The sequence below is a fragment of the Ranitomeya imitator genome, chromosome 4 (assembly GCF_032444005.1).
Source record: "Ranitomeya imitator isolate aRanImi1 chromosome 4, aRanImi1.pri, whole genome shotgun sequence".
Classification (NCBI taxonomy): Eukaryota; Metazoa; Chordata; class Amphibia; order Anura; family Dendrobatidae; genus Ranitomeya; species Ranitomeya imitator.
The window spans coordinates 196,113,498-196,141,195 of NC_091285.1; the positions used below are offsets into that span (position 1 = coordinate 196,113,498).

The window sequence follows — 27,698 nt, forward strand, 5'->3', positions numbered from 1 at the left end:
CTGTACAACATGACTGAGATAACTGACCTTTACTGTTGAGCTTCCATATAGTCTTCTGGCCAATAAGCGACCTGCCTGGATGGCTACTGGGGTAAGCTCTAATTTGTCTTCCAGCACATCTCCAATCGCATAAATGTGAGGTACGTTCGTCTGCTCCTCATCATTGACTGGAATTTTTCCTGTTCTGAAAGATATAAAATATCAGATAATTGGTATATTCTATTTTTAAAAGGAAACTTGTCACGTGATTCATGCCACCCAAACCATGGGCATCATGAATCAGTGCTTGTCTGCATGATTGCAGCCAGATATGTTTTTCTCTGGCACCTGAAGGTCCAACCGAGGACTATAGGAGACATGACTAGTTAAGCGCCGCCTCCGCCAGGATCGATCCATCATGCTTCAGTTGATTCTCAAATTGTTTCCATGTGTGTGCATAGGGAAACACTTGCCAATCAATAGAAGCGGGTGTGGAGAAACAAGAATCTTCAAATGCAGGAGCATTTCAGCTACAAACATACTTGGCTGTAAACATGGAGAAAGGCTAATTCATGCTGTCCAAGGGTTGGGAAGCATGCTGTCCATGAGTTGAGTAGCATGAATCACAACTGTGCGAAAGTTAGATTAAGACTACTTTCACACTAGCGTCGTTCGATGCACGTTACAATGCGTCGTTTTCAAGAAAAAACGCATCCTGCAAAGTTGCCTGCAGGATGCGTTTTTTTTCCATAGAATTTCATTAGTGATGCATTGCGACGGATTGCCACACGTTGCATCCGTTGTGTTTTTGCAGTCCGTCGGGACTTGCAACGTTTTTTTTGTCCGTCGGGTCCTCTTTTTCCGACCGCGCATGCGGGGCTGGAACTCCGCCCCCTCCTCCCTGGACCTTACAATGGGGCAGCGGATGCGTTGTAAAACTGCATCCGCTGCCCCCATTGTGCTTTTACTTCACAGCATGCGTCAGTACGTTGGCCCGACGCACTGCGACAGGACCGTATCGACGCTAGTGTGAAAGTAGCCTAAGGCTAGGGCCACATGACGACATGACACTGAAATCGCAGTGTCGCATTGCAACATCACATCTCATGATTTCCTATGATGAGACTTGCGAGCTGTCACAACAGCAACATAGTGTGGCAAATGTTTTTGTGTTGCTGGTCGCAAGTTGCACTTAACACACTTTCCATAGACTTCAATGCAAGTCACAAGAGAATGTGACTTGCATGTCAATTGTCCGCAATTTGGTGGGTTTTTTTTAAAGCATAAATTGCAGCTATAATATAGCCATGCAATTGTAAGTCACAAATAAGTTGCACAGATGTTTTTAGTAGCACGACTTGTCTAAGAATTGCCACCATGACACATATACCGTGTAGCCCTAGCCTAAATGGGACTTTCACCTTCACAAATGTATGCCATGTAAACTTGATCACTGAGCAGTAGAAAGTTCTCATCTTTCCAAGATCCTAGATGTAGCAGGCCTTTATAGCTTCTTTGCTTGCAGTCAACGAATATTTTACTATTGGAAGCCAGTCTCCTGACAGCCTTCAAGGCGTATTATTATTAGAAAGTTCACAATCAAAGTGAACCAAATACCGTAATCGTCTAAATTCTAGCCTGTTGCTCACAGAATCTTGGAGAATAGCAAGTACCAAATTCATACAGCAAATATTAGAGAAGGAATTTTTAATTTGAAAAGTTTAATATGAATACTATTTCAAGAGGACAAGTCCCAAACCAAATCACAAGCGCATTCATATACTAATCATGGGCTTATGTACATACTTTTCATTGATCTTTACTCCTGGTATGTCCAGACCAATTTTTCTTGTGCAGGCATCTCTTCCAATAGCTAGTAAAACCTGCAAAACATTGTGAAATGTGGCTTTAGCCATTGTTTTAAAGATAACGGCAATACTCAAAATTAGAGCATAACAAAAGGCTTGTCAGATCTTTGTTTAATACTGGCCTTATGCACAAAATGATGTTTAGATTTACACCTATTCACACAGCAAGTGTATTTTATTTACTTCCTGCCATGAATGAGATAATGATTTATCTGTTTGATACTCACAGTGTTATATTCTTCTGTAATCTCTCTACCATCAGTTGACTGAGATGTAACTTTCAATTTCCCAGGTGTTCCGGCTTCTATCTGCTCTATCTGCAGAGAAAATATAATATGTTAGACACAATGCAATCTAAACACAGCTAAACACATCTTAATCTGAAACACAAGAAGGAATTGGGAAATTAATCTAATTACTCAGACCGGCAGACAGATTATATCTAGAGCAAATTCTCTGGAGCAGGTAAACATTAAAACATGCAGAGCTACAGTACGATGCTCAAATGTTATGTTTTAATGGTTAAATATTAAGATTACGACCACTTTGTGATTCTAGGTGGGAAGTATGCTTAGTGTTTTGATTATGAAGAAATTATAAAGAAATGTTTTTCATTTGGACAGTACATTACATTTGTAGAATATAGACTGTTTAACCCCTTAGTGACAGAGCCAATTTGGTACTTAATGACCGAGCCAATTTTTGCAATTCTGACCACTGTCACTTTATGAGGTTATAACTCTGGAACGCTTCAATGGATCCCGCTGATTCTGAGATTGTTTTTTCGTGACATATTGTACTTCATGTTAGTGGTAACATTTCTTCGATATTACTTGCGATTATTTATGAAAAAAACGGAAATATGGCGAAAATTTTTAAAATTTTGCAATTTTCAAACTTTGTATTTTTATGCCCTTAAATCAGAGAGATATGTCACGAAAAATAGTTAATAAATAACATTTCCCACATGTCTACTTTACATCAGCACAATTTTGGAAACAAAATTTTTTTTTTGTTAGGGAGTTATAAGGGTTAAAATTTGACCAGCAATTTCTCATTTTTACAACACCATTTTTTTTTAGGGACCACATCACATTTGAAGTCATTTTGAGGGGTCTATATGATAGAAAATAATGAAGTGTGACACCATTCTAAAAACTACACCCCTCAAGGTTCTCAAAACCACATTCAAGAAGTTTATTAACCCTTTACGTGCTTCACAGGAACTGAAACAATGTGGAAGGAAAAAATGAACATTTAACTTTTTTTTGCAAACATCTTAATAAAGAACCATTTTTTTTATTTTCACAAGTGTAAAAACAGAAATGTAACCATAAATTTTGTTATGCAATTTCTCCTGAATACTCCAATACCCCATATGTGGGGGTAAACCACTGTTAGGGCGCACCGCAGAACTTAGAAGTGAAGGAGCGCCGTTTTACTTTTTCAATGTTGAATTGGCTGGAATTGAGATTGGATGCCATGTCGCGTTTGGAGAGCCCCTGATGTGCCTAAACAGTGGAAACCCCCCACAAGTGACACCATTTTGGAAACTAGACCCCTTAAGGAACTTATCTAGATGTGTGGTGAGCACTTTGAACCCCCAAGTGCTTCACAGAAGTTTATAACGTAGAGCCGTGAAAATAAAAAAATCGCTTTTGTTTACACAAAAATGATCTTTTTGCCCACAAATTCTTATTTTCACAAGGGTAACAGGAGAAATTAGACCACAAAAGTTGTTGTACGATTTCTCCTGAATACGTCGATACCCCATATGTGAGGGTAAACCACTGTTTGGGCGCACCGCAGAGCTTGGAAGTGAAGGAGCGCCGTTTTACTTTTTCAATGTAGAATTGGCTGGAATTGAGATTGGACGCCATGTCGCGTTTGGAGAGCCCCTGATGTGCCTAAACAGTGGAAACCCCCCACAAGTGACACCATTTTGGAAACTAGACCCCTTAAGAAACTTATCTAGATGTGTGGCGAGCACTTTGAACCCCCATGTGCTTCACAGAAGTTTATAACGTAGAGCCGTGAAAAAAAAAATCGCATTTTTTCTACAAAAATGATCTTTTTGCCCACAAATTCTTATTTTCACAAGGGTAACAGGAGAAATTAGACCACAAAAGTTGTTGTGCGATTTCTCCTGAATACGTCGATACCCCATATGTGAGGGTAAACCACTGTTTGGGCGCACCGCAGAGCTTGGAAGTGAAGGAGCGCCGTTTTACTTTTTCAATGTAGAATTGGCTGGAATTGAGATTGGACGCCATGTCGCGTTTGGAGAGCCCCTGATGTGCCTAAACAGTGGAAACCCCCCACAAGTGACACCATTTTGGAAACTAGACCCCTTAAGGAACTTATCTAGATGTGTGGCGAGCACTTTGAACCCCCATGTGCTTCACAGAAGTTTATAACGTAGAGCCGTGAAAAAAAAAATCGCATTTTTTCTACAAAAATGATCTTTTTGCCCACAAATTTTTATTTTCACAAGGGTAACAGGAGAAATTAGACCACAAAAGTTGTTGTGCAATTTCTCCTGAGTACGCTGATACCCAATATGTGGGGGTAAACCACTGTTTGGGCGCACGGCAGAGCTCGGAAGGGAAGGTGCGCCTTTTTGGAATGCAGACTTTGATAGAATGGTCTGTGGGCATTATGTTGCGATTGCAGAGCCCCTGATATACCTAAACTGTAGTAACCCCCCACAAGTGACCCCATTTTGGAAACTAGACCCCCCAAGGAACTTATCTAGATGTGTGGTGAGAACTTTGAATGCCCAAGTGCTTCACAGAAGTTTAGAATGCAGAGTCGTGAAAATAAAAAATATTTTTTTTTTTCACAAAAAAGATTTTGTAGCCCCCAAGTTTTTATTTTCACAAGGGTAACAAGAGAAATTGGACCCCAGAAGTTGTTGTCCAATTTATCCCGAGTACGCTGATGCCCCATATGTGGGGGTAACCCACTGTTTGGGCGCACGGCAGAGCTCAGAAGGGAGGGAGCACTATTTGACTTTTTGAGCGCAAAATTGGCTGTCGTGTTTGGAGACCCCCTGATGTACCTAAACAGTGGAAACCCCCCAATTCTAGCTCCAACCCCTAACCCTAATCCCAACCTGATCCATAATCCTAATCACTAACCCTAACCATAATCACAACCCTTACCCCAAAACAACCCTAATGTCAACCCTAACCATAACCCTAATCAAAACCCTAAATCCAACACACCCCTAATCCTAATCTCAACCCTAACCTCAAACCTAACCCTAATCCCAATACACCCCTAATCACAACCCTAACCTTAACCCTAATCCCAAACCTAACCCTAATCCCAAGCGTAACCCTAATGCCAACCCTAACCCTAATACCAACCCTAATCCAAACCCTAAACCTAATCCCAGCTCTAACCCTAACTTTAGCCCCAACCCTAGCCCTAACTTTAGCCCCAACCCTAACCCTAGCCCTAAGGCTACTTTCACACTTGCGTTGTTTGGCATTCCGTCGCAATCCGTCGTTTTGGACAAGAAACGGATCCTGCAAATGTGCCCGCAAGATGCGTTTTTTGCCCATAGTATTGCCGACGGATCGTGACGGATGGCCACACGTCGCGTCCGTCGTGCACTGGATCAGTTGTGTTTTGGCGGAGCGTCGGCACAAAAAAACGTTCAATGAAACGTTTTTTTGTACGTCGCATCCGCCATTTCTGACCGCGCATGCGTGGCCGTAACTCCGCCCCCTCCTCCCCAGGACATAGATTGGGCAGCGGATGCGTTGAAAAACTACAGCTGCTGCCCACGTTGTGCACAATTTTCACAACGTGCGTCGGTATGTCGGGCCGACGCATTGCGACGGCCCCGTACCGACGTAAGTGTGAAAGAAGCCTAACCCTAAATTTAGCCCCAACCCTAACCCTAAATTTAGCCCCAACCCTAACCCTAAATTTAGCCCCAACCCTAGCCCTAACCCTAGCCCTAACCCTAGCCCTACCCCTAACCTAACCCTACCCCTAACCTAACCCTACCCCTAACCCTAACCTAACCCTAGCCGTAACCCTACCCCTAACCCTAACCTAACCCTACCCCTAACCTAACCCTAGCCGTAACCCTACCCCTAACCTAACCCTAGCCCTAACCCTACCCCTACCCTAACCCTACCCCTAACCCTACCCCTAACCCTACCCCTAACCCTAACCCTACCCCTAACCCTACCCCTAACCTAACCCTAGCCCTAACCCTACCCTAACCCTACCCCTAACCCTACCCCTACCCCTAACCCTAACCCTACCCCTAACCCTAACCCTAATTTTAGCCCTAACCGCTGTTCTCCTGCCGGCCGGCAGATGGAGACAGATGGCGGGCGCACTGGGCATGCGTCCGCCATGTTCTTCTGCCGGCGGCCAGGAGGAGCAGCAAGAGGATCCAGGGACCTAGGTGAGTATGCTAGGGTCCCCGAATCCCCCTATTTCTCTGTCCTCTGATGTGCGATCACATCAGAGGACAGAGAATTACACTTTACTTTTTTTTTTTTTTTTTTTTTTTTTGCGGTCGCCGGTAAACAGTTAATTACCGGCGATCGCAAAACAGGGGTCGCTAAAACCGACCCCCGATCATGCTCTTTGGGGTCTCGGCTACCCCAGGCAGCCGAGACCCCAAAGATTCTCCCGGTGCCGGCCGGCGGGCGCACTGCGCATGCGCCCGCCATTTTGAAGATGGCGGCGCCCACCGGGAGACACGAGGAGCATCGGGGGAGCTAGGTGAGTATTGGGGGGCCACCTGGGACCCCTTTTCTCTGTCCTCCGATGTGCGATCACATCGGAGGACAGAGAAATTAAAAAGAGATCGCTTTTTTTTTTTTTTTTGCGATCGCCGGTAAACGGTTAATTACCGGCGATCGCAAATGCGGGGAGGGTTAAAAACCCCCCGAATCATGTTCTCTGGGGTCTCGGCTACCCTCGGCAGCCGAGACCCCGGAGAAAATCGGCCTGTGGGGGGCGCTATACACTTTTTCCACAGCGCCGTTAATTAACGGCGCTGTGGTTTAAGTACCCTTAGCGGCCGCCGTTAAAAGGCGTATCGGCGGTCGCTAAGGGGTTAAAGGAACCGCTTCTATTTAAAGCCAGGCAGATTTATTTCAATTCTCATAATCCACATCACAGGAAAACTGAAATACAGCCTTTGTCCGGCACAAAGTGAAACATAAAGTAAACAGTCCAGATAATAGTTTGGGTTCAGCATAGAGTTCTGCTTCTTAGTCTTTTAGCAAAGTCACACAATCTAGGAGGTCTACCCACCTCCATACATAGAACCATGTGTCAGATAATTAGGTCCCATTTTACAATTTGAACCAAACCCAGGGATGGAAATAAGGTGAGCAGCCTACCCGCCCTAACTCTTCAGCTGCTCACAATTAGAGCTGGCCTTAACATAGCCAATTATTCCCCCTTAGTACAATGTGTGCTAGAGCATTACTCCAGGTTTATATCACAGTGGAAATACACCTTTGTGATGCATATCTCCCATCCAATATGTGTCCGGCAGCCACATTACAATCCATACAAACATTATTCTTTAAAAAATAATGTATTTTTTCTGATCCTTCCCTACCAGGTTAAAGGAGTATTCACATTTTATAAAGTGATGGCATATTGTTTGGATATGCTATTACATCATTACATCATGATTGTCATGTCCTATGAATTAGGAATCATACAATATTGTATTGTATTGTTGCTGTTGCAATAAGGTTTTCCTTTTTGAAGTATGTCCTTCCTCTCCCCTGTCTGCCTCCCTAGCTTTGATGTCTGTATTCCCTCCCTTCCTCTTCCTGATTCTGAGTATGTCAGCCATTTTATGAAGTTCATGTCTTACATCCCTGGTTTAGAATAGTTTTTTTAGCTACTGTAATTGTGCGTAACTGCAAGAATTCAGCTTGAAAATAAGCCTTTTTCTTGAATCTTGATACGTGCCTCTGCAGTTGAACCAAGCTATCTGCTATCTAATCTCTTAGTGTGAGTACTGGTACATAGACATATCCATAGAAATGGAGTCTCAAGCACCCTATGCTCGCAGCCTAGTTATGGAGTCAGAATAATGATAGAGATGCAACCCAGGAAACCTCCACCAATCCTTGGAATGAATTTGGTGCTTTGGCCTATTGTATTTTGTCTACACATCAGTACCCTCTTTCAGGAAACTGAAGTAGGGTCCTATACAAGTGAATAGAGCTGTGCTGCAGCTACCTACAGAATTGGGCAGCTGGGAGCGCTGCTGTGCAGGGAAATCTTACAAACAAAAGCAGCAGTAAACCAAACACAGTAAGCGCTCTCCTGTGTTTCAAATCAATGCAGAAGTGCTGGAATCGCAATATCAAAGCAGCTTTCCTAATTTAAGAATGTTAGTAAATGTATCAATTTTCACTTGAAAAACACATCAAAACAACGTTAAATTTATCTTTACATCCCATTTTTTCTAAAAAAAAAAATAGAATATATTAAAAGATATCATGATAATTTCAATTGTACCTTTGTTGGCACAAAGTGTTTGATAAACTTCACTCCATGCTCCTCCATGTGTTCACCAATCTTATCTGCCATTTGCTGGTCAAAACCTCTCAAGAGAATTGAGCGCACCATAACTGTTACATCTAGCCCCAGACCTGACAGAAAACCGGCACACTCTAGTGCAACATACGAGGCACCGACCACCAGAGTCTTCCCAGGACAGTAGGGCAAGGAGAAGAGGTCATCACTAAAATAAAACAGAATACATTCTTAATATAAAATGTGTAACATATATAAGTTATAGCTACATATCTGGTTATTAGCCCAGCTCTTGGATGCCGTATTTCTACAAATAAAATAGATCTGACAATTATTAAAAAATATAATTTGAGGGCCCTCACATGACCATAGCCTAAAGTTTATACGTTTTTATCCTATTGTATACCCACAACAAGCATTCAAGTGGTCAGTACTGTGATTTTTCTCAATCTAGATATTATATATGACCAATTTATTATATAGAGCACCACCAGTATAGCAGCAGACAATAGGCTACTATAGTGTTCAGTTTAAGAGCCCTTTCACGCTGCGTTTATACCTACATTTACTGGCCCAGTCTAGGCTTATGTCTGAACTCCCTGCAAAATGGGATTCGGGCGTATGTGCCAATGGGGCCATTGACTATAATGGTGCATAAGGAGTCACCATGTGCTCTGTCATGCATCATTTTTGGCCTTAAATGCCTATTTGAGGTGGTCTGCAAGACCTAGTTTACTGCACCTTGCTGTCTGCATCCAATAAGCGTATACAGCCGAACATGATGCATGACAGAGCATGCAGTGACTCCATCTGCACCATTATGGTCAATGGCCAAGTCAACATATACGCCAGAAACACTTTAAGTGGGGGGTTCGGACATAAGCCCCAATGGGGCCATTGAACCTTGGATGAAAACCCTGCGTGAAAGGGGCCCAAGAAGGTGCCTTGTTGATTAGTAGTACCAGGCAAATATATATTTTATTCAATAACGTTATTGTTACTACATTTTGGGCAGATCTGCAAGAAAAATACTTTGCGTGTTCTAGCTAAGGCATTTTGATACATGAAGACTTAATACTATACAGCAAAACAATTAGTCTGACAAATGGCATTCAGCCCCTGTATCTGCTATAAACCGTAGGCTCGTGATCAATGTCTGGGACAGACCAAAGCGTTGGCCGACCTTTCTATGTCCACATGCTGACTTATCAATTAAGCTTAAGTTGAATAATTAAGTGAGTATCATGGTATTGTGCACTATTGCTTGGAGGCACATCTTCTAATACAGATTGTGTGGCACAAAGACTCACTACAGCAGACAATTATTAATACCTTGTAATGCAGTATTCCTTGTCACCAGGTATGCCAAGGTAACGTGGTCTCTCGCCTGTAGCTATGAGAAATTTTTCTGCTGTAAAAAACTTCACTTTTCCTCTTGAATTGGTTGACTACAGAGACGAATCAGAAATGAATTATTTTCTATTGTAATCATTACAAATATGCCTGCAACAATACATATTTATATACCTTAAAGGTATGAAAATCAGACTTATGCTAATTTTAATTTCCATGCATACTTGTTAAAATAAACAAGAAAATATTGATGTCAGTACATATATTGATGTACAGTATATTGATGACACCTATATATTACCTAAATAGATGCACTGTATACTGTGTCTACTACGTAGGAAATATTCAAGAGAAACCAAGTGGTTATCATGGCCAAGAGAGTAGGGAGCCATTGTAACTGTAAATGGACTAACTACAGTGCCAGTGTCAGAGCCTCCATACATATTAGACTAATGTCGGCCAAACTGCTGATATTTGCAGGTTTGCTGCATCTAATGTGTATTGAGGCATCGGCCAACTGGTCACGGAGAAGATGTTGATCTGGTATGCCTGATTTAGGACTGCTAATCACTTTGTTCTCCCAGGGATGTCTTGGTGGGTTTTTTTTTCATAGAGAACACAGGTGTGCTCAGCGCTCCTGTGAATGGGAGAGACAACTGATAGGGCTGTCTGCCGAACAACCGGCCAAAGCATGTGTACATCTACAGAAGACCGTTGTGCCTGGAAAAGCATTAAAGAGGCTAGTGTTCCCCTAATTTTGATGATCATGATAATACATGGCCTTGAAACATTGGACCCTATTGCAAATCTACATGTAAGCCCTCCACTTAACCAACAATGATTCTATCTCTGCAACACTTGTTGCTTTGCTACTTGTCCTTTAAGTGTTTTTTTTTTCATAATGTTCACTTAAGGAAGAACACCAACATTCACCTAAATATTTGAACATGGCCATACCTTTATCTTGTGTGGTTCCACAAACTCTCCATAGCCATTTTCATATTTCACTTTATTTTCCATTAGAGCCACCCTGTAGTTCCAATTCAAGGAGCCAATATAATTCTGGATGGATTCAGTCATAATGTCCCAGTTGTGTTGCACTTTTCAAAGCAAAATTTACAGACACATTTATATAGTCAAATAGTGAGAAATAATATTTATGACATGAAATGATATAAAGGTATATTGTAACTAGTCTGAAATCTAGACTATATTTATGAGAACTTGGCGTCATGTCAACTATACGTTCCTAATGGAGAATAACTTTCATAGGGTTTTCTTTCCCCACTGAAGAATGATGTCACTGGTTCTAAGTATATATAGATGTAGCCAATAAAGCAGCAGCCTTTAGCGTATGCAGCTACATGCACATTTTATAACAAGGATATGTTTTTGTAATTTAATATTCAAGGCTTGTATAATTTTCATGCTTATTATAGCTACTATGCGCCTGAAAAGTGTCCAATTATGTCAACTGAAATTATTACCACATGTGTGACATAGCAATTAAAGTGAACAGATCCAGAAAAAGGGAAATTTGTGATAATTTCCCCAGAGCTCACGCAGTAATTTGTACAATTTAGCAGGGTGCTTATTTCAGTTATGTATAATTTGCATACGTACTTACTATTATTAATCCAGCTCACACACTGGTGTACAAGCAATAACACAGTACTAATCGGCTCTTGGAAAATAACTGTATAACACTTTGATAGCTATCATCAAAGGTATCATTTTATGCTTTTGATCTATTTATATTATATGTGATATACAGTCATGGCCGAAAGTGTTGGCACCCTTGAAATTGTTCCTGAAATTGTATAAGAAAACGTGTAACAGCAATAATTTTCTGGGAGAAATGCTTCATTTTATGGAACAATATCAGGAATATTTCATCCATGACTGTATATACACATTCACAGCATACATAGATAAGCTATACATATTTTACTACATATATATGCAGTGTTGTGCAAAAGTTTTAGGCAGATGTTGAAAAAATGCTGCACACTGAGAATACTTTGAAAAATAGAGGTGTTCATAGTTTTGTTTCATCAGATAACAAAACACAAAATGAATGAACAAAAGAGAAATCTATGGTAAATTAAAAAAAATATTTGGTATGATAACCATTTGCCTTCAAAACAGTGTCACATGATATTTCCTCTAGGTATACTTTAACTCTTCTTTGAAGGAACTTAGCATAGAAGTTGTTCCAGACATTTTGGAGAACTAACCACAGCTTTTATGTTTACAGGCTTGTGCAAACCCTTCTGTCTCTTCATGTAATCCCGAACAGACTTGATATTGAGATCAAGGCTCAAATCATCACTTCCAAGATGCCTTGCTCTTCTTTACCCCAAAGATCATTCTTAAAGGGAACCTGTCACCTCGTTTTGCTACTATATGATGTGGCCACTGCCTTTCAGTGCTTATCTACAGCATTCTGTAATGCTGTAGCTAAGCCCCCGGTCTGACCTGAAAGAGAAGAAAAACAAGTTTTATTATACTCACCTGGGGCGGTCCGGTCCGATGGGCGTCACAGGTCCCGGGGCAGGTGCCTCCCATCTTCATGCGATGTCACCATCCTGCTTGCTTCGTGCCGCGCTCCTGTGCAGGTGTACTGATCTGCACTGTTGAAGGCAGAGCAAAGTACTGCAGTGCGCAGGCCTGGGCCTCTCTGACCTTTCCCGGCGCCTGCGCACTGCAGTACTTTGCTCTGCCCTCAACAGTGCAGATCAGTACGCCTGCGCAAGAGCACGGCATGAAGCAAGCAGGATGACGACATTGCATGGAAAGGAGGTGCCGGACCAGGGAACTGCGATGCCCATCGGACCGCCCCTTGGAGAGTATAATAAAACTTGTCTTTCTTCTCTTACAGGTCAGACTGGGGGCTTATCTACAGCATTATAGAATTCTGTAGATAAGCCCCGAAAGGCAGTGGCCACATCTTATAATGGCAAAACGAGGTGACAGGTTTACTGCTACAGAATATATTTGGAAAGAATTAAACACCTTTCCAATGGTATTGTATGGTTGATAACTGTCTGTTTGTATTTCACAGCATTACGGACACCAATAATCCTGTCCAGAAATGTCAGCATCCAGTCGGACCCACTTGCACCCATCAACTGTTAAAAGAAGCATGGACAGAAGTGGTCTTCATAGAAGGATTTGGGCCAAAAAGCCATAACTCCGACATGGAAACAAGGCCAAGTGACTCAGCTATGTACAAAAACATAGGAAATGGTGTGTGGAAAAATGGCAGCAGATGTTATAGATTGATGAGTCAAAATGTGAAATATTTGGCTGTAACAGAAGTAAAAGGGTGGATATAATCAGGGCACCGCACCGCAAGTGAGGACACCAGCAAGACCAAATGAGCATAATGAAAGTTATGTACAGATAAGTACTTACCTGGTGAAGGGATCGGACAGTCCCTGAAACATGTAATTTTCACTAAATCATTATCCTCATCTAGTCTGGCTAGTCTCCTCACTTTGCAGCATTGTATCCTGATGATATCTGCCCTTTTGATCTCCTAATCTTTCATCCTGTCACAGTTCCTGCACTTTGGCGTGTGGGGCAGGTGGAAGGTGCAGCAACACTCTGGGACAGCCGGGAACTAACACAAACAGCGTTGTGCCTGTTCAGTGCAACCATCGGAGGTTGTTGTTGACCTTCACATTGAACACTTTCTCTCTCTTTGTTCCTTGGCTGTAACTAAAGGCAGTTTATTTGCTGAAGAGCTGCGGAGCTGTACAATAGTGAGTGAAACATGGTGGAGGTTGCCTGCTAATTTAGGGCTGTATTGCAGCAAATGAAGTTTGGTATTTAGCCAGGATTAATGGTGTACTCAATGCTGAGAAATCAAGGCAGTTACTTATCCATCATGCAATATCATTAGAGGCGTCTCATTGGCTCCAAATTTATTCTGCAGCAGAAGGACCCCAAACATACCGCCTATTTAATTAAGATTTCCAGTGTAAAGAAGAACAGGGAGTCCTGGAAGTGATGATATGACCTCTACAAAGTCCTGATCTCAGTTTCATCGAATCTAATATCTCTTAGATTACCACAAAAGACGGACAGATTTGCACAAGCCTACATCCACAGAAGAGCTACAGCTACTTCTCCAAGATGTTGCTTCTAGTGTGCCTAGAAGAAATTATACTTTGAAGCAGTTTGAAGGCAAAGAGTGGTCACACCAATGTTGATTTGATTTAGATTTTTTTGTTCGTTCACGTTTGTTAATTGATAACAATAAACCATTAAAACTTCTATTTTTCTCTTTCAATTATTATGTGACATCAGATGAAACAGGTTTTAACATCTACCTAAAACTTGTAACATGTAATGCTTAAGCTACAGGTGGGAAAATAAGTATTTGATACACTGATGATTTTACAAGTTTTCCCACCTACAAAGAATGGAGAGGTCTGTAATTTTTATCATAAGTACACTTCAACTGTGAGAGATCGAATCTAAAAATCAAAACCAGAAAATCACATTGTGTGATTGTTAAATAATTAAATTGCATTTTATTGCATGAAATAAGTATTTGATCTCCTAACAACCAGCAAGAATCCCGTCTCTCACAGACCTGTTAAGTTTCTCTTAAAGAACCCCTCCTACTCTCCGCTCATTACTTGTATTAATTGCACCTGCTTGAACTCATTACCTGTGCAAAAGACACCTTTTCATGCACTCAATCAATTACACTCCAACCTCTCCACCATGGCCAAGACCAAAGAGCTAAGAACACCAGGGACAAAACTGCAGACTTGTACAAGGCTGGGACGGGCTACAGGAGAATAGGCAAGCAGCTTGGTGAAAAGGCAGCAACGTTTGGCATAATTATTAGAAAATGGAAGAAACACATGATGACTCTCAATCTTCCTCAGTCTGGTGCTCCATGCAAGGTCTCGACTCGTGGGGTAAGGATGATTCCAAGAAAGGTCAGGAATCATTCCAAGAACTACACTGGAGGACCTGGTCAATAACCTGAATAGAGCTGGGACCACAGTCTCAAACATTATCATTAGTAACACACTACGCGGTCATGGATTAAAATCCTGCAGGAGACGCAAGGTCCCCTGTTCATGCCAGAATATTTCCAGGCCCATTTGAAGGTCGCCATTACCCATATGAATGATTCAGAGGAGGCATAGGAGGTCATATGGTTAGATGAGACCAAAATAGAACTTTTTGGTATCAACTCCACTTGCCATGTTTGGAGGAAGGAGAAGTACAACCCCAAAAACACTGTTCCAACTATGAAGCATGGTGAAAGAAACATCATACTTTGCTTTTCTGCAAAGGAGACAGGACAACTGCACCGCATTGAAGGGAGTGATGAGGTCATGCATTGCGATATTTTGGCTAACAACCTCCTTCTCTCAAGAGCATTAAAGATGAGTCATGGCTGGGTCTTTTAGCATGACAATGACCCCAAACACACAGCCAGGGCAATTTAGGAGTATTTCAAGATCCTGGAGTAGCCTTGACAGTCTCCAGACCTGAACCCAATAGAAAGTCTTTGGATGGAGATGAATCTCACTGTTGCCCAGCAACAGCCCCAAAACCTGAACAATGTAGAGAAGATCTGTATGGAAGAGTGGGCCAAAATCCCTGCTGCAGTGTGTGCAAACTTGGTCAGGAACTACAGGAAACGTCTGACTTCTATAATTGCAAACAAAGGTTTCTGTACCAAATATTAAGTTCTGTATTTCTATTGTACTTATTTCATGCAATAAAATGCAATGTGTTTATGTACAAATCATACAATGTGATTTTCTGGATTTTATTTGAGATTCTGTCTCTCACAGCTGAAGTGTACTTACGATAAAAATTACAGACCTCCCCATTCATTGTAGATGGGAAAACTTACAAAATCGGCAATGTATCAAAAACTTCTTTTTCCCACTGTATATTTATACTCACTGACAGTGATCATATATGTGTGTTTATATATATATATATATATATATATATATATATAATGCACACAGACACACACGCATGTATAAACAATTGAATAATAAAATGAAGGTTTTTGGATGTCTGCCATATACTATGTACATGTATGATTTCTATGTGAAGTGTGTGGTATTTGTATATAGTTAGGGCTACGTTCTCACCACATGTGTGTTCCATTTGCTTTATACTGTATAACATAAAAAACAAATAGGATAGCAACAGCCACAATTTATCGTGTATTATCTAAAACTGTAAGTTTGCCAAAAATAGGAGGAACCCCAGACCTCTATTAAATCCAGATAGAAGGCAAAGATGGTGACAGCATCCAGAATAAACAGATTATTTTATTCTTCCATCACAAAAACAGAGAGACAGATGCTGTATCTTTATTTGTGTTTTTGTAATGGAATAATAAAGGAATCTTTTTACTCTAGATGCTATCACCATTAGGGTTGAGCGAAACGGGTCGAACATTTTCAAAAGTCGCCGACTTTTGGCTAAGTCGGGGTTTCATGAAACCCGATCCGACCCCTGTGCGGGGTCGGCCATGCGGTACGCGACTTTCGCGCCAAAGTCGCGTTTCAATGACGCGAAAAGCGCCATTTCTCAGCCAATGAAGGTAAACGCAGAGTGTGGGCAGCGTGATGACATAGGTCCTGGTCCCCACCATCTTAGAGAAGGGCATTGCAGTGATTGGCTTGCTGTCTGCGACGTCACAGGGGCTATAAAGAGGCGTTCCCGCCGACCGCCATCTTACTGCTGCTGATCTGAGCTTAGGGAGAGGTTGCTGCCGCTTTGTCAGAAGCAGGGATAGCGTTAGGCAGGGTCCATTAACCACAAAACCGCTTGTGCTGCAGCGATTTGCACTGTCCAACACCACCCTCGGTGTGCAGGGACAGTGGAATTTTTTTTTTTTTTTTTTTTCCCCTCAGCGCTGTAGCTCATTGGGCTGCCCTAGAAGGCTCCCTGATAGCTGCATTGCTGTGTGTACGCCGCTGTGCAAACCAACTGCTTTTTTCAAAGCACAAATCCTCTTGTTCCTTCCTTTCTGCACAGCTATCTTGTTTGTTTGTCCACACTTTTTATTTCATTTGTGCATCAGTCCACTCCTTATTGCTGCCTGCCATACCTGGCTGAGATTACTGCAGGCAGGGAGATAGTAGCTGCCTGCCATACCTGGCTGAGATTACTGCAGGCAGGGAGATAGTAATTGTAGGACATTCCCTGTTTTTTTTTTTTTTTTTTTTTTGGTGGGAGATTAAGATTGGCAATTTGGCATTTCTGCTAGAGTGCCATCCCTGTGTGTGCCATCTCTCTCACATAGTGGGCCATAGAAAGCCTTTTCATTTTTCTGTATTTTTTTTTGTGGGGTGTATAAATTCTCCCTGATAAAAATACAGTGGGAGATTAATATTGGCCTTTGGGCTTGTGTGCCAGTCCTGAGTGTGCCATCTCTCTCACAAATAGTGGGCCATAGAAAGCCTATTTTATTTTTTTTTGGGTTTTATAAATTCTCCCTGAAAAAAAGGGAGATTAATATTGGCCTCTGGGCTTCTGTGCCAGTCCTGAGCGTGCCATCTGTGCCAGTCCTGAGCGTCCCATCTCTCTCACAAATAGTGGGCCATAGAAAGCCTATTTAATTTTTTTTTTGGTTTTATAAATTTTCCCTGAAAAAAGGGAGATTAATATTGGCCTCTGGGCTTGTGTGCCAGTTGTGAGCGTGCCATCTGTGCCAGTCCTGAGCGTGCCATCTCTCTCACAAATAGTGGGCCATAGAAAGCCTATTTAATTTTTTTTTTGGTTTTATAAATTTTCCCTGAAAAAAGGGAGATTAATATTGGCCTCTGGGCTTGTGTGCCAGTTGTGAGCGTGCCATCTGTGCCAGTCCTGAGCGTGCCATCTCTCTCACAAATAGTGGGCCATAGAAAGCCTATTTAAATATTTTTTTGGTTTTATAAATTCTCCCAGAAAAAAAGGGAGATTAATATTGGCCTCTGGGCTTCTGTGCCAGTTGTGAGCGTGCCATCTGTGCCAGTCCTGAGCGTGCCATCTCTCTCACAAATAGTGGGCCATAGAAAGCCTATTTAAATATTTTTTTGGTTTTATAAATTCTCCCAGAAAAAAAGGGAGATTAATATTGGCCTCTGGGCTTCTGTGCCAGTCCTGAGCGTGCCATCTGTGCCAGTCCTGAGCGTCCCATCTCTCTCACAAATAGTGGGCCATAGAAAGCCTATTTTATTTTTTTTTTGGGTTTCAGAAATTCTCCCTGGAAAAAAAAAGGGAGATTAATATTGCCCTTTGGGCTTGTGTGCCAGTACTAAGCGTTCCATCTCTCTCTCTCTCTCAGTCAGTGGGCCATAGAACGCCTATTTTTGGTTTTATTTGTTTTCTAAATTCTCCCTGAAAAAATCATTTTATTTTATTTGGTTTCTAAATTCTTCCTGATAAAATCATATTTTTTTTATTATTTTTTTTTCTAAAGTCTCCCTGAAAAAAAAAAAAAAAAAAACAACCAAAAAAAACAGTGGGAGATTAATATTGGCCTTTCTGCTTGTGTGCCAGTCTTGACTCCTGGGTGCGTCATCTCTCAGTCAGTGGGCCATAGAACGCCTATTTTTGGTTTTATTTGTTTTCTAAATTCTCCCTGAAAAAATCATTTTATTTTATTTGGTTTCTAAATTCTTCCTGATAAAATCATATTTTTTTTATTATTTTTTTTTCTAAAGTCTCCCTGAAAAAAAAAAAAAAAAAAACAACCAAAAAAAACAGTGGGAGATTAATATTGGCCTTTCTGCTTGTGTGCCAGTCTTGACTCCTGGGTGCGTCATCTCTCAGTCAGTGGGCCATAGAACGCCTATTTTTGGTTTTATTTGTTTTCTAAATTCTCCCTGAAAAAATCATTTTATTTTATTTGGTTTCTAAATTCTTCCTGATAAAATCATATTTTTTTTATTATTTTTTTTTCTAAAGTCTCCCTGAAAAAAAAAAAAAAAAAAACAACCAAAAAAAACAGTGGGAGATTAATATTGGCCTTTCTGCTTGTGTGCCAGTCTTGACTCCTGGGTGTGCCATCTCTCTCTCTCTCTCTCTCCAATTGTGGTCCATAGAAAGCCTACATTTTTTTTCCTTGATTTGGGTTCCAAAATCTACCAGAGAAAATAACTCCATCAATCATTGGTAGAAAAATATTGGCCTCTGGGCTTGTGTGCCACTCCTGATTCCTGTGTGCGTCATCTCTCACTCAGTGGCCCATAGAAAGCATATAGTTTGTTACATTTGTTTTCTAAATTCTCCCTGCAAAAATCTATTTTTTTTTTTTGGGGGGGTTTCTAAAGTGTTCCTGAAAAAAATAAAAATAAAAAAAAAATAATAGTGTGACATTAATATTAACATTTGTGCTTCAGTGACAGTCCTGCGTGTGGGGCATCTCTCTAATTTGCAGCCACCAAAAAAAGAGTGTGTAACATTGGGCCTGATTTTCGCTGTGGTCTCACCAACCTGTAAAGGGGTAGCTAAATCATACTGAAGTTATAGCTCACCGTGTAAGTTGTGTGACTGCAACAAATAACGTTAGTTTGGTTACGTTTTTAAAACAATGAGGAAGTCTAGTGGAAGAGGTCGTGGCCGGGGGCGTTCATTGTCAGCTGGTAATGAGGGTAGTGGTAGTGGTGGAGCATCAGGTGGTCGTGGGGGAAAAAATATTGCACCTAAGTCTGGAGCTGTGGAGCCAGGTTCGTCGTCCGGCTACACAAGGCCTCGAACGCTCCCTTTTCTGGGATTAGGAAAACCGCTTTTAAAGCCGGAGCAGCAAGAGCAAGTTTTGGCTTATCTTGCTGACTCAGCCTCTAGCTCTTTTGCCTCATCTCGTGAAACTGGTAAAAGTAAAAGCAGCGCGTCGTTAGTGGATGTTCACGGTCAGGGACAAGTCACTTCCTTGTCCTCTTCAGCAAAAACAACAACAGAGAAGAATGCAGCAGGCGACACAACGGGTTACTCCATGGAGCTCTTTACACATACCGTCCCTGGCTTAGAAAGTGAAGCAGTTAACAGTCCATGCCCATTACAAATTGAATCTGACATGGAGTGCACTGACGCACAGCCACAGCCAGACTACTATGCTGGTCCTTTGACTCAGACCACAACATTGCCCTCGCAGGGTGCTGATCAAGAATCAGACCCTGATGAGACTATGTTGCCCCATCACGAACGCTATACCACCGAACGACACGGTGACACAGACGAAGTTGCGCAGGAGGTACAAGAAGAGTTATTAGATGACCCAGTTCTTGACCCCGATTGGCAGCCATTGGGGGAACAGGGTGCAGGCGGCAGCAGTTCTGAAGCAGAGGAGGAGGAGGGGCCGCAGCAGGCATCAACATCGCCACAGGTTCCATCTGCCGGGCCCGTATCTTGCCCAAAACGCGTGGCAAAGCCAAAACCTGGTGGAGGACAGCGTGGCCATCCGGTTAAAGCTCAGTCTGCAATGCCTGAAAAGGTATCCGATGCTAGAAAGAGTGCAGTCTGGCATTTTTTTAAACAACATCCAATTGATCAGCGCAAAGTCATCTGTCAAAAATGTTCTACTTCCTTAAGCAGAGGTCAGAATCTGAAAAGTCTCAATACTAGTTGCATGCATAGACATTTAACCACCATGCATTTGAAAGCTTGGACTAACTACCAAACGTCCCTTAAGGTTGTTGCACCCTCGGCCAATGAAGCTAGTCATCAACGCAACATCCCTTCCGGCAGTGTAGGACCACCATTTAGCGCACCACCTGCTGTATCTGTGCAGGTATCTTTGCCAGGCCAAAGCAGTCAGGGTCAGGGAATCACCAGTTTCGTAGTAGGAAACACTGCATCTAGGGCACCGGCGGCAACAATACCATCTCCCACCGTCTCTCAGTCTGCCATGTCCACCGGCACCCCCGCTAGTTCCACGATCTCCAGCTCTCCAGTCCAGCTCACCCTACATGAGACTATGGTTAGAAAAAGGAAATACTTAGCCTCGCATCCGCGTACACAGGGTTTGAACGCCCACATAGCTAGACTAATCTCGTTAGAGATGATGCCCTACCGGTTAGTTGAAAGCGAAGCTTTCAAAGACCTGATGGACTACGCTGTACCACGCTACGAGCTACCCAGTCGACACTTTTTTTCCAGAAAAGCCATCCCAGCCCTCCACCAGCATGTTAAAGAGCGCATCGTCCATGCACTCAGGCAATCTGTGAGCACAAAGGTGCACCTGACAACAGATGCATGGACCAGTAGGCATGGCCAGGGACGTTACGTGTCCATCACGGCACACTGGGTAAATGTGGTGGATTCAGGGTCCACAGGGGACAGCAAGTTTGGGACAGTTCTGCCTAGCCCACGGTCTAGTAAACAGTTGTCTGTAGCCGTTCGCACCCCCTCCTCCTCCTCCTCCTCGTCCTCCTGCAGAAGCAAGAGCTCGTCCACAGACCGCAGTCGCACAAACACTCCATCCGCACCTGCCACTGTTGCACACCAGGTCTCCCATTATGGGGCAGCTACTGGCATACGTCAGCAGGCTGTATTGGCTATGAAGTGTTTGGGCGACAATAGACACACCGCGGAAGTTCTGTCCGAGTTCTTGCAGCAAGAAACGCAGTCGTGGCTGGGCACTGTAGATCTTGAGGCAGGCAAGGTAGTGAGTGATAACGGAAGGAATTTCATGGCTGCCATCTCCCTTTCCCAACTGAAACACATTCCTTGCCTGGCTCACACCTTAAACCTGGTGGTGCAGTGCTTCCTGAAAAGTTATCCGGGGTTATCCGACCTGCTCCTCAAAGTGCGTGGACTTTGCGCACATATCCGCCGTTCGCCTGTACACTCCAGCCGTATGCAGACCTATCAGCGTTCTTTGAACCTTCCCCAGCATCGCCTAATCATAGACGTTGCAACAAGGTGGAACTCAACACTGCACATGCTTCAGAGACTGTGCGAACAGAGGCGGGCTGTTATGTTTTTGTGGGAGGATACACATACACGGGCAGGCAGTAGGATGGCAGACATGGAGTTGTCAGGTGTGCAGTGGTCGAAGATTCAAGACATGTGTCAAGTCCTTCAGTGTTTTGAGGAATGCACACGGCTGGTTAGTGCAGACAACGCCATAATAAGCATGAGCATCCCCCTAATGCGTCTGCTGATGCAAAGTTTGACGCACATAAAGGATCAGGCGTCTGCACCAGAGGAAGAGGAAAGCCTTGATGACAGTCAGCGATTGTCTGGTCAGGGCAGTGTACATGACGAGGTACCGGGCGAAGAGGAGGTGGAGGATGAGGAGGATGATGGGGATGAGTATATTTTTAATGAGGAAGCTTTCCCGGGGGCACGGGAAATTGGTGGCGTGGCAAGGCCGGGTTCTGGTTTTTTGAGGGACACAAGTGACGTAGATTTGCCTGCAACTGCCCCTCAACCAAGCACAACCGCAGATTTGACAACGGGAACTTTGGCCCACATGGCGGATTATGCCTTGCGTATCCTCAAAAGGGACACACGCATTACAAAAATGATGAACGATGACGATTACTGGTTGGCCTGCCTCCTTGATCCTCGCTATAAAGGCAAATTGCAAAATATTATGCCACATGAGAACTTGGAACTAATATTAGCAACAAAACAATCAACTCTTGTTGACCGTTTGCTTCTGGCATTCCCTGCACACAGCGCCCGTGATCGTTCTCACACGAGCTCCAGGGGCCAGCAGACCAGAGGTGTTAGAGGGGCAGAAATCAGAAGTGGCGTTGGACAGAGGGGTTTTCTGACCAGGTTGTGGAGTGATTTTTCTATGACCGCAGACAGGACAGGTACTGCAGCATCAATTCAAAGTGACAGGAGACAACATTTGTCCAGTATGGTTACAAACTATTTTTCATCCCTTATCGACGTTCTCCCTCAACCGTCATTCCCATTTGATTACTGGGCATCCAAATTAGACACCTGGCCAGAATTGGCAGAATATGCATTGCAGGAGCTTGCTTGCCCGGCAGCTAGTGTCCTATCAGAAAGAGTATTCAGTGCTGCAGGTTCAATACTAACAGAAAAAAGGACTCGTCTGGCTACCCAAAATGTAGATGATCTAACCTTCATTAAAATGAACCACAACTGGATTTCAAAATCTTTTGCCCCACCCTGCCCGGCTGACACCTAGCTTTCCTATGAAAAGGTCTTGCCTGTGGACTATTCTGAATGACTTTTCCAATCTCGTAATTTTCTTCACCTGATTGTCCAGCATACGACATGTTTCCACCTCACGAAATGGCCAAACTCCCCACACGGGGCCGTGCTATCGCCACTTTGCGCTTGGACCCTTGAGAGTGCTGTTTGTCTGAAGAGGTGGGTGTGGCCGCTTTTGGTCGACGGCACTGCCACTGGGTCCCTCATAGTACAATAAAGTGTCTCTGGCGGTGGTGGTGCGCACCCAACGTCAGACACACCGTTGTAATATGAGGGGCCCTGTGCCTGTACCGCCGGCCACAAGACAGTTCCCCCCCCCAGCTCAAACAGTGCTCTACCACTAGCAAAATTATCTCTCACAGCTTCACCAATGTGTAGTCTAGCCGCTGACATCCTTCAATGCCTGGCACTGACAATACCATTGTTTTGACATTTTTGTTATGTTAGGCCTTCGAAGCCTGTCTGCGGTCCCTTCTTTCTACAACTACTACACTGACCAGGCCACTGCTGGCCGTGTTACCCTGGAACCAATTTAAAAGTGCCTACAGTCAGCCCAATTTTGTTATGTTAGGCCTTCGAAGACTGTCTGCCGTCACTCCTTCCACTAGACTTCCACTGACCATACACTGCTGCCCATGTACCCCTGGAACCAATTTAAAGTGCCTACAGCCAGCCCAATTTTGTTATGTTAGGCCTTCGAAGCCTGTCTGCGGTCACTCCTTCCACTAGACTTCCACTGACCAGACCACTGCTGCCCGTGTACCCCTGGAACCAATTTAAAAGTGCCTACAGCCATGTGTTATTATTTTAGGCCTTCGATGCCTGTCTGCGGTCACTCCTTCCACTAGGCCTCCACTGACCACACCACTGCTGCCCGTGTACCCCTGGAACCAATTTAAAATTGCCTACAGCCAGCCCAATTTTTTTATTTTAGGCCTTCGATGCCTGTCTGCGGTCCATTCTTTCAACTACTACTACACTGACCAGGTCACTGCTGCCCGTGTACCCCTGGAACCAATTTAAAATTGCCTACAGCCAGCCCAATTTTTTTATTTTAGGCCTTCGATGCCTGTCTGCGGTCCATTCTTTCAACTACTACTACACTGACCAGGTCACTGCTGCCCGTGTACCCCTGGAACCAATTTAAAATTGCCTACAGCCAGCCCAATTTTTTTATTTTAGGCCTTCGATGCCTGTCTGCGGTCCATTCTTTCAACTACTACTACACTGACCAGGTCACTGCTGCCCGTGTACCCCTGGAACCAATTTAAAATTGCCTACAGCCATGTGTTATTATTTTAGGCCTTCGATGCCTGTCTGCGGTCACTCCTTCCACTAGGCCTCCACTGACCACACCACTGCTGTCCGTGTACCCCTGGAACCAATTTAAAATTGCCTACAGCCATGTGTTATTATTTTAGGCCTTCGATGCCTGTCTGCGGTCACTCCTTCCACTAGGCCTCCACTGACCACACCACTGCTGTCCGTGTACCCCTGGAACCAATTTAAAATTGCCTACAGCCATGTGTTATTATTTTAGGCCTTCGATGCCTGTCTGCGGTCCATTCTTTCAACTACTACTACACTGACCAGGGCACTGCTGGCCGTGTACCCCTGGAACCAATTTAAAATTGCCTACAGCCAGCCCAATTTTTTTATTTTAGGCCTTCGATGCCTGTCTGCGGTCCATTCTTTCAACTACTACTACACTGACCAGGTCACTGCTGCCCGTGTACCCCTGGAACCAATTTAAAATTGCCTACAGCCATGTGTTATTATTTTAGGCCTTCGATGCCTGTCTGCGGTCACTCCTTCCACTAGGCCTCCACTGACCACACCACTGCTGTCCGTGTACCCCTGGAACCAATTTAAAATTGCCTACAGCCATGTGTTATTATTTTAGGCCTTCGATGCCTGTCTGCGGTCACTCCTTCCACTAGGCCTCCACTGACCACACCACTGCTGTCCGTGTACCCCTGGAACCAATTTAAAATTGCCTACAGCCATGTGTTATTATTTTAGGCCTTCGATGCCTGTCTGCGGTCCATTCTTTCAACTACTACTACACTGACCAGGGCACTGCTGGCCGTGTACCCCTGGAACCAATTTAAAATTGCCTACAGCCAGCCCAATTTTTTTATTTTAGGCCTTCGATGCCTGTCTGCGGTCCATTCTTTCAACTACTACTACACTGACCAGGTCACTGCTGCCCGTGTACCCCTGGAACCAATTTAAAATTGCCTACAGCCATGTGTTATTATTTTAGGCCTTCGATGCCTGTCTGCGGTCACTCCTTCCACTAGGCCTCCACTGACCACACCACTGCTGTCCGTGTACCCCTGGAACCAATTTAAAATTGCCTACAGCCATGTGTTATTATTTTAGGCCTTCGATGCCTGTCTGCGGTCCATTCTTTCAACTACTACTACACTGACCAGGGCACTGCTGGCCGTGTACCCCTGGAACCAATTTAAAATTGCCTACAGCCAGCCCAATTTTTTTATTTTAGGCCTTCGATGCCTGTCTGCGGTCCATTCTTTCAACTACTACTACACTGACCAGGTCACTGCTGCCCGTGTACCCCTGGAACCAATTTAAAATTGCCTACAGCCATGTGTTATTATTTTAGGCCTTCGATGCCTGTCTGCGGTCACTCCTTCCACTAGGCCTCCACTGACCACACCACTGCTGTCCGTGTACCCCTGGAACCAATTTAAAATTGCCTACAGCCATGTGTTATTATTTTAGGCCTTCGATGCCTGTCTGCGGTCACTCCTTCCACTAGGCCTCCACTGACCACACCACTGCTGTCCGTGTACCCCTGGAACCAATTTAAAATTGCCTACAGCCATGTGTTATTATTTTAGGCCTTCGATGCCTGTCTGCGGTCACTCCTTCCACTAGACTTCCACTGACCAGACCACTGCTGCCCGTGTACCCCTGGAACCAATTTAAAAGTGCCTACAGCCAGCCCAATTTTTTTATTTTAGGCCTTCGATGCCTGTCTGCGGTCCATTCTTTCAACTACTACTACACTGACCAGGTCACTGCTGCCCGTGTACCCCTGGAACCAATTTAAAATTGCCTACAGCCATGTGTTATTATTTTAGGCCTTCGATGCCTGTCTGCGGTCACTCCTTCCACTAGGCCTCCACTGACCACACCACTGCTGTCCGTGTACCCCTGGAACCAATTTAAAATTGCCTACAGCCATGTGTTATTATTTTAGGCCTTCGATGCCTGTCTGCGGTCACTCCTTCCACTAGGCCTCCACTGACCACACCACTGCTGTCCGTGTACCCCTGGAACCAATTTAAAATTGCCTACAGCCATGTGTTATTATTTTAGGCCTTCGATGCCTGTCTGCGGTCACTCCTTCCACTAGACTTCCACTGACCAGACCACTGCTGCCCGTGTACCCCTGGAACCAATTTAAAAGTGCCTACAGCCAGCCCAAGTTTGTTATGTTAGGCCTTCGATGCCTGTCTGCGGTCACTCCTTCCACTAGGCCTCCACTGACCACACCACTGCTGTCCGTGTACCCCTGGAACCAATTTAAAATTGCCTACAGCCATGTGTTATTATTTTAGGCCTTCGATGCCTGTCTGCGGTCCATTCTTTCAACTACTACTACACTGACCAGGGCACTGCTGGCCGTGTACCCCTGGAACCAACATCAGAAAATATAAAAATAAGTATTTTGCTTATAAAAAAGAAAATACTGGTGAGATATCAAATGCAGACATTTTAACATTAAAAACAAACACACAACTCTAATCTGGTACAGTACTAAAAATGGCCACCAGCTACAATTACTTTCTCCTGCAAGTAGTTAACTGAAAGTTTTTTTAAATTGAAAACACACATATGGCATCCACCGAGTGTTGTCCTGTCGCGTCTTCTTTATATTATTGCCGAGAAGATGCAAAATAATGAAAATAATAAAATCATTAATTACCAAAATAATAGAGAAAGTCAACACCACATTGCAAATAAACATTCATTCCAAATAAAGAAGCAGGGCGCGTCCGAGGGTGAGTATATACCTAATAAGAATATAATCACCCTCGGACGCGCAATGCTTATTTCCAACAGCCTTCCTTCCTAAGAATCAGCCCTTCCGTCGTGTAGAGAGACGTTGTGTTACACTCCAAGGTGTTCCCCAGGTTGCCTTTCCTGAGCTTCGATCTTCCGGCTCTCGTTTAGTAGTTCTTGGAAACTACTCTGCATTAGGCCTTCAAATTGGGTATGGGGTGTAGAGAGATGGTGTGTTCCACTCCAAGGTGTTCCCCAGGTTGCCTTTCCTGAGCTTCGATCTTCCGGCTCTCGTTTAGTAGTTGTTGGAAACTACGCTGCATTAGGCCTTCAAATTGGGTATGGGGTGTAGCGAGAGGGTGTGTTACACTCCAAGGTGTTCCCCAGGTTGCCTTTCCTGAGCTTCGATCTTCCGGCTCTCGTTTAGTAGTTCTTGGAAACTACACTGCATTAGGCCTTCAAATTGGGTATGGGGTGTAGAGAGAGGGTGTGTTACACTCTAAGGTGTTCCCCAGGTTTCCTTGCCATTGCTTCGGTCTTCCGACTCTCGTTTAGTAGTTGTAGAAAAGTACACTGCATTAGGCCATACAAAATGGGTATGGGGTGGAGAGAGATGGTGTGTTACACTCCAAGGTGTTCCCCAGGTTGCCTTTCCTGAGCTTCTATCTTCAGGCTCTCATTAAATTGTGGTTAAATGGAACAACTGCATTTGGCGTACTAGTTGGTTTGGGGCCTACTATCGGTGTCTGC

At 43.7% G+C, this 27,698-nt stretch overlaps 1 protein-coding gene across 1 annotated transcript in view; it reads right to left on the reverse strand.

Moving 5' to 3' along the window:
• TXNRD1 (thioredoxin reductase 1) overlaps positions 1 to 27,698 on the reverse strand; it is a 178,649-nt gene that overhangs the window by 15,174 nt on the left and 135,777 nt on the right. The window contains exons 8-13 of the mRNA XM_069764223.1: positions 10,695 to 10,837; positions 9,717 to 9,832; positions 8,367 to 8,592; positions 2,075 to 2,164; positions 1,786 to 1,862; positions 28 to 184 (exon numbers count right to left, since the gene is read on the reverse strand). Coding sequence (XP_069620324.1) covers positions 28 to 184; positions 1,786 to 1,862; positions 2,075 to 2,164; positions 8,367 to 8,592; positions 9,717 to 9,832; positions 10,695 to 10,837 — 809 coding nt within the window. The remainder of the gene's footprint in view (positions 1 to 27; positions 185 to 1,785; positions 1,863 to 2,074; positions 2,165 to 8,366; positions 8,593 to 9,716; positions 9,833 to 10,694; positions 10,838 to 27,698) is intronic.